The sequence below is a fragment of the Gymnoscopelus microlampas genome (genome assembly GCF_963454915.1).
Source record: "Gymnoscopelus microlampas genome assembly, chromosome: 14".
NCBI lineage: Eukaryota > Metazoa > Chordata > Actinopteri > Myctophiformes > Myctophidae > Gymnoscopelus > Gymnoscopelus microlampas.
The window spans coordinates 27538756-27546526 of NC_139951.1; the positions used below are offsets into that span (position 1 = coordinate 27538756).

The 7771-nt window shown below is 51.8% G+C and overlaps 1 protein-coding gene across 1 annotated transcript in view; it reads right to left on the bottom strand.

The window, feature by feature from the left end:
- Nucleotides 1-7771, bottom strand: part of capn15 (calpain 15) — a 59270-nt gene that overhangs the window by 36540 nt on the left and 14959 nt on the right. The window contains exon 2 of the mRNA XM_084078511.1: nt 629-2396. Coding sequence (XP_083934637.1) covers nt 629-2396 — 1768 coding nt within the window. The remainder of the gene's footprint in view (nt 1-628; nt 2397-7771) is intronic.

A 7771-nucleotide genomic window follows, 5' to 3' on the forward strand; every position in this document is an offset into this window, starting at 1 on the left:
TACGCATATATAAAAATAAAATTCAGAAAAAAGCTTTAGGTAATTTAGAAACTGTCATCGTCACATAAGTTTGTCCAGCAAAGCACAATCCGACTCCATTGTTTACATCACAGCTGAGCAGACGTGGAGTGGAGTGTTGACTTCACAGCAAGTTGATAACTACTCTGTTAAGTGCATTGCTGGAATGTCAATAAACAATGGCCACAAGTAACTATTTTCAGTTTTAAATATACAGCAAGCCCTAACAATATAAACCCATATATCATCTTAACAACTGTTGTGTCTCGTGCTTATCACACTTTGTGTTAGCTGTAGACTCCTTTCTACAATGTAATGTGGACATACTATGATAACAATGCTGCTACTTATATATGATGATGTGTACAGGATGGTGGTGTTGCAGTTGAGTATACCAATGGTTCTCAAAATAAAAAATGTCAAGGTTTACCCTCAACTCTGACAGTAGACAAATGGAACCAAATGGACCCGTTGGTTCCATTTGTATACTGTCAGAGTTACAGACTTGTAAGGGTCAATTTAGACCCCCCTAAAGGAACCCAGAGAGTCCCTGGATTCCACTTTGAGAACCACTGGAGTATACCACAGCTCCGTGTCGACTCCGCCTTACCTCTCGGCAGAAGGTGACGATGTTCTCCCAGAGTTCCTTGGCCTCGCCCTCGTCGTTCCGCCGCCTGGCCTCCACGTGCATGCTCTCCCTCCTCTTCAGCGGCTTGACCACCTTGCGCAGCGTGAGGTACTGTTGTGGCGTGTGGCAAGCGGCACAGTTCTTGGCCTTGACGTCGTTGAGCAGCGTGCACGCCGGACAGCCCCACTGGCCCACCTTCTCCTGGAGGCCGGCCGACGAGGAGGAGGAGGCCGACGACGACACAACAGAGCAGCTGGCGGCAGAGGAGGAGGAGGTGGAGGGAGAAGGGAAGATTCGGGCCTGTTTCCGCGCCTTGTGGCCCGAGGAGGAAGAAGACGACGACGACGAAGATGAGGTGCAAGAGCAGGGGTTGGGCCCCGGGGGGAGGCCGCAGTGCGGACAGCAGCGAGGAGGCAGGGCCACCGTCTGCTCCTGGAACCCGTGCAGCTTGGAGGAGCCGCAGGCGGAGCACTTGCCGGCCCCCGTGGGGTTGCGCAGGGTGCACTTGGAGCACGCCCAGGTGCTGAAGTCCGGGCTGGAGGGGCTCGCCGGGGTGAAGCGCACCGACTCGCAGCCCACCAGGTCGATGAGGTCGGTGCCGCCCCGCGACGAGCGGCAGCCGTCGCACTTGGACGCGCCGCCCGCGTTGGGCAAGGAGCAGCTCGGGCACTTCCAGGTGGGGGCCCCCGCCGAGGAGGAGGAGGAGGCGGGGAGGAGGTGCGTGGGGGGCGGCGGGTGGTGGTGGTGGTGCGCGTCCTCCTCCTCCAGGATGCTGAGGCGCTTAGCGGGGTAGGAACTGGAAGGCTCCTGGGGCTGGGCGTGCTTGGGCTTGGGCGGCCGGAGCTGCGGACCGGGCTGCGGGGGCACGACGGCTGTGACGGGGGAGGGGGAGGTGGGGCTGGTGGCGTTGGCGGCGGCCGCGTTGGGCGGCCGACCGGGAGGGGGCACCTCTCTCCTGCTGCGTGGCACGGGGTTGTTCTGTAGGGAGGAGAAAGGAGTGAAGGGCGTGGACACCGGGTGCGAGGGGAGGGCGCTGCTGGGGGGCTCCTGGGGTTCACAGGACGAGGCCGGGGGCGAGTCGTCGGTCAGGTCTATAAGGATGGGCGTGCCCCCCCCTGATGACGTGTGCACGGGAAACCCCAACACGGGCGTGCGCACCTCAGGCACCACCAGAGCCTCGGGGGGGATTTTAGGCAGCGACAGTTTCCTGGGCCCCCCGCACGCCGAGCAGGACAGAGCCACGGGCGTGTTGTGGAGCGTGCAGCGGGGGCACGCCCAGCCGGAGTGATGATGCCCCTCCAGGACCACCACCTCCCCGTTGCTCTCCGACCGGCGCAGCACCTCCTCCTTGGGCGGCGGATGCTGCCCGCGGGGCTCCAGCAGCACGGTGGGGGCGCAGACGGGGGGCGCGGCGGGGGGGTCCGGGAGCAGGGGCGGCAGCAGCATCAGGCCGTTGGCAGTGGCGGCCATGGTGGTGGTGGGCGGCGTGGGCGTGGCGGGCGAGGGTCCGAAGCCGCAGACCGAGCAGGCCCCGGAGCCCTGGGGGTTGTTGAGCGTGCAGCGGGGACAGGCCCAGCGCTGCTCCTCGGTGCTGCTGAGCCGCAGGATCTGGTTGAGGTCGGGCTTCTGCCGCGGCGCCTCGCAGATGGAGCAGCGAGGCGCCGCCCCGGCGTTCAGGAAGGTGCAGCGACCGCACGACCATTCGCTGCTTCGCACCGCCGCTGCCATGGAGCCAGGAGAATGGGAGTGGCTGGAAAACAGGGAAAAGAAATAGTGTAAAGAGAAATGTGTAAAATAGCAACTAATCGATATGTAAGCTATTTCGACCAGTAGTGTGGGCCTATGAGCACTAGTTTGATAATATTAGATGTGAGGGCCGATAGGCCAGGGGTCTTCTACGTTTTCAGGCCATGGACCCCCTAGCTGAGAGAGAGATGAAGCAGGTACCCCCTCTATATTGTATAAAATTGTGTTTCAGATATTTATTTATTTTTTAACTTAAAAATAGCCGATCTACTAGCTCACAACGCAGCGCGAGGCTCACAGCACGAGGCGTTGTGAGCTTGTAGATCTGCTATTTTTGGCTAAAGTTCTACTCAGAATAGGGATGTTAGGGTTCAAGTGGTTAATGTAAAAAAAAAAAAATCCTATCACACAAAGATTTGGCGGCCCCCCTGTAGTAACTCTGAGGACCCCCTAGGGGTCACGGACCCTCTGTTGAAGACCTCTGGTTTAGGCAATCCCTAATACATGCATCTACATAAATTATTCACACAAAAGCAGCTAGGGTGGCTGTGTAATCACACAGGTCTGAATGTAGCCTAGACTCTACACTGCTGCCTGAAATCAAACACTGGGAGAGAAGACTAGAAGCGAGGGAAGGAAAGGTCAGAGAGACGGGGTCGGAGGAGGACAAAAACACTGAGAGAAAAGGATGAAGAAGTGAGAGCATGAATAAGTCGAGGCAGCAAAGGGTTCAGGGAGACAGGCACAGTGGAGGCACAGTGGAAGAGACGAAGAGAGTCAAAAGTTCTGAGTTGAGAAAGAGAGGTGACAGACAGAGAGAGAGAGAGAGAGAGACAGAACGAGTTAGGGACTAGCAAATGGGAACAGAAGAGAGAGAGAGAGAGAGAGAGAGAGAGAGGGAGAGAAAGAAAAAGAGGAAGAAAGAAATAAGAGATGAAGAGGGAAGAGAGGAGATTAGCTAGTGTAGGGGAAAATCAAATCTCCCTCCTGGGGCCATGGAGGGCAGTAAATCCATACACAATGCTGGAGAGCAGAGAGGAGACAGCGGAGAGGAGAGACAGCAGAGAGGAGAGACAGCAGAGAGGAGAGACAGCAGAGAGCAGAGACAGCAGAGAAGAGAGACAGCAGAGAGGAGAGACAGCGGAGAGGAGAGACAGCAGAGAGGAGAGACAGCGGAGAGGAGAGACAGCGGAGAGGAGAGAGAGAGCGGAGAGGAGAGGGAAGACAGCAGAGAAGAGAGACAGCAGAGAGGAGAGACAGCGGAGAGGAGAGACAGCAGAGAGGAGAGACAGCGGAGAGGAGAGACAGCGGAGAGGAGAGAGAGAGCGGAGAGGAGAGGGAAGACAGCAGAGAAGAGAGACAGATGAGAGGAGAGACAGATGAGAGGAGAGACAGCGGAGAGAAGAGGGCTACCACCTCAGAATACTGAATGAAGCCTTCTCAGTACTTTCCAAGTGACTGACACTTATTAGAATAGAAACACACACACACACACACACACACACACACACACACACACACACACACACACACACACACACACACACACACACACACACACACACACACACACACACACACACACACACACACACACACACAGTTCCAGTTCATATTAACACCTCTCTTCCCGTTTCTTCAGAATGAATGTTAAAGAAGGCTAGAGGGGGAAGAAGCAAAGGTTATGTCAATCCTGAACCACGATGGATTTTCAAATGAATGCTCATTGCTCAATGCCTAGCGGTCAATTCATCGCAGCAACACTTGTGAATTTCAATGACATATGGTTTCAACAGACACAGATTTGTTGTCCTAAATATCACGTGAAATGTCCAGCTTCCTTTTATTTATGTATTTTTATTCAGATTTTATTCACGAGAGGAACAGAGAGTAGTGCTATATTAAACAATTTTAAAAATCACACCCTGTGTGAAGGAAGCGGTGCCTTTGGGGCAGGGCTTAACTCATTTCAGTTCGTCCCTATTGGTGGTCTGAGTCCACTTACCAAATTTTTACTTGGTAGCATGCTGCAAACTGGAATGATGGCTGTTTAAAGCCCAGCCAATGGGCAGACAGAGGGGGCGGGGCTTAAGTAATTACAGTTCGTCCCTATTGGTGGTTTTAGTCCATGTACAAAATTTGTACTCCCTAGCATGCTGTGTACTTGAGTTATGCCTGTTTAAAGGCCAGCCAATGGGAAGACAGAGGGGGCGGGGCTTCAGCAATTCATGCTCGTCCCTATTGGTGGTCTAAGTCCACATACCAAATTTGGACTTGGTGGCATGCTGCAAACTGGAGTTATAGCTGTTTGAAATCCCGTGCTCATCCCGTGCTTCCACGGAGGGACGGACATAACATACGCTGGGGGTCCCTGGACTCCTCTTTGATAACTTCAGCAATTCATGCTCGTCCCGATTGGTGGTCTAAGTCCATATGCCATATTTGGACTTGGTGGCATGCTGCAAACTTGAGTTATAGCTGTTTGAAATCCCGTGCTCATCCCGTGCTTCCACGGACGGACAAACATAACATACGCTGGGGGTCCCTGGACCCCTCTTTGCTAACTTCAGCAATTCATGCACGTCCCTATTGGTGGTCTAAGTCCACATACCATATTTGGACTTGGTGGCATGCTGCAAACTGGAGTTATAGCTGTTTAAAATCCCGTGCTCATCCCGTGCTTGGGGGTCCCTGGACCCCTCTTTGATAACTTCAGCAATTCATGCTCGTCCCTATTGGTGGTCTAAGTCCACATACCATATTTGGACTTGGTGTCATGCTGCAAACTGGAGTTATAGCTGTTTGAAATCCCGTGCTCATCCCGTGCTTCCACGGACGGACATACGGACAAAGTCAAGCTTAGAGCGGTTGGCACCGCTAAAAAGGACAGACCCTGCATCTAGCTAGTAGTAGCTACACACTATAGGTTTTAGTTCCAGTTCATTCAATGTTTGTCGTCCTGGGATGGTCACTCTTCCAGAGTGTGCCTGTATCCGGGTCCAGAGTGCTTGAACACAGTGTTGCCATGTCCGCTTATAATTTGTAAGTGACTTTGAGCTTGTTTTTCTGTAAATATTGGTAGCTGCGGGTTGAGTTTTTTTGGGCTTGTTTCCTAAGTGTAGTTGCTTATTTGGGCTTGCTTCCTAAATGTTGTTTAAACCAGTGGTTTAAATTTTCATGTCAAGGACCCCCAAATTAATATTATATAAAGTAATTGTGCGCGTATCACCACCTGAAAACATTTTGTGCCAGGGACCCCCGTACCAGATTCGTGTTGTTAAAATGTTTGAAAATGTTCAAATAGCCGATGTATATAGGTATATTAGGTATATGTGCTCATATGTAGTCGCTTCTTTTGGGCTCGTCTTCATAGACCTGGTTGCTTATTTCTCTCGCAAAACCTGGCAACACTGGTGCCCCAGGGGACAGGCGTGGGTGCCGTCTGAGCAATCCCATAAATGTCACTGTCAGTCAGCCGCTCATGTGTGAACGCTGACCCAAGGGGTAGGGGGGTTGGCGGTGGGGGAACCGGGAGAAGGCTAGTGGCAATGACTGAAGTGCTAAGAGCTAGCGTGCTGTGCAGTACCGGCCCCCGAGCGTGGCCCATGACAAGCATGACTACAGATATTGCTTGTTTGGTCACATCTGTTGCTATTAATAATACAGTATTAGATCTCTCCGTTGGTGGTAATAGAGGAAAGGGAACATCTATTGTTCTTGAAGCTAGCAGGTCTTGGAAAAGGTTTTAATATGGTAGAACTGAAGAAATGTAACCTGTTTTTCCCCCCTTTTTGTTAATGAAGGAACGAACAAACAAATTAATGAAACTAAGGATTGTTTGTTTCTCCTCCAAAAAAAAGGCTGCCTTGTAACTGTGAGTGGTGCATTTCTGTAGAAAGAGCTTGTGAGCCAACACTGTATGATTTCATATTGTTGTTGGAGAGTACAGAGAGAGAGGTAGAGACAGACTGACAGCTCTGAGCCTGAGTCTTGCTCCTCTCCCCTGCAGCACTGTGCATCTCTTGGCCAGCTAATTGCCCTCGGTTCAACTCTATTAAACTCTTCCAGGTCAGAGCAGGCCTCCCAGAACCCAGGGGAGAACCAGAGCTTCTCTGCCTCTGGTCACACTCTCCCTCACCGCTTTTCTGCTGCATGGTCTGCACCCGGCATCAGGGATACAGTATAATAATGTAGGTGTACGGTAAACCCTATAGGTGGAAACTGGTATTGCAACATCTGTATTGATATCGGTCAGCACGACCATGGGAAATAGTAACAGCCGGCCTCTTGAGGTCTTCTCCCATGTCTGATTTCCAGATGAAATAGAACAGACTTAGTCTGGGAGAAGACCTCAAGAGGCTGGCTGTTTGTAGAGTGGAGTCAGTACTGCTGAATGGGGCTGAGAGACATGGAGCCTCACACAGCACAACATGAAAGGGCCCTGTATGGAGTCTACACAAGAATGCTATGAATGGCACTAGGTGTCACATGGACGGATCACATCAGAAATGTGGTCCTCTACAAAGACCTACCACAGGTCACAGACAAAGACAGAGAGAAGGATGAGGCTGTCAGGGCACTGCGTCAGGCACCCGGAACTAGTGGCAAGCAAACTGACACTATGGGAGCCAACCCAGGGCAAAGCAAGGAAAGGCGAGAAGCGCACCACCTACGTAGATGCACTGCGGCGCGACATCAAGCTGTAGAGCTCAGACCCTGATGTTAGATAGGAGTGTGGATTCAGGAGTCCCGAGTTGGTGTTGGCTATTTCGTCTATTTCACAATGAGCTTACTGGGTGACACAGCTCCCATAGTAAGCTCAGGACCTCTACAGTTGGCAAGATTTCGGTCCTGGAGTTTGCACATCCCATAGTGAGTTCACTGCGAAATAGATTAAATGAAACCATAGGTTACGGAAGTAACCCTTGTTATATGAATCATGAAAAATGACCTCACCAAAATCCCTTTCTCGCTTACTCCCAAATGAGGAAGGGTGTTTTTGTCAAATAAATAATGGCTTAGCCAGGTGACCGAGTGCAGATATAGGAAGCGGTGACTTCATGACGTCGGAGTATTGGTCACAAGTCTTATTCCAGCCAATTGATATTGCCCGGAGCTGTGAATGTTCTGTCCAGCGACAGTCGGCAAGGGGCGCTGTTTAACCCTTAGTGAGATCATTGCTCATGATTCATCTCATGAGTCTGTATTTGTGTGCACAGGTGTGTGTAGTGTATTTCTGTGTGTGTGTGTGTGTGTGTGTGTGTGTGTGTGTGTGTGTGTGTGTGTGTGTGTGTGTGTGTGTGTGTGTGTGTGTGTGTGTGTGTGTGTGTGTGTGTGTGTGTGTGTGTGTGTGTGTGTGCGTGCGTGTGTGTGTGATGC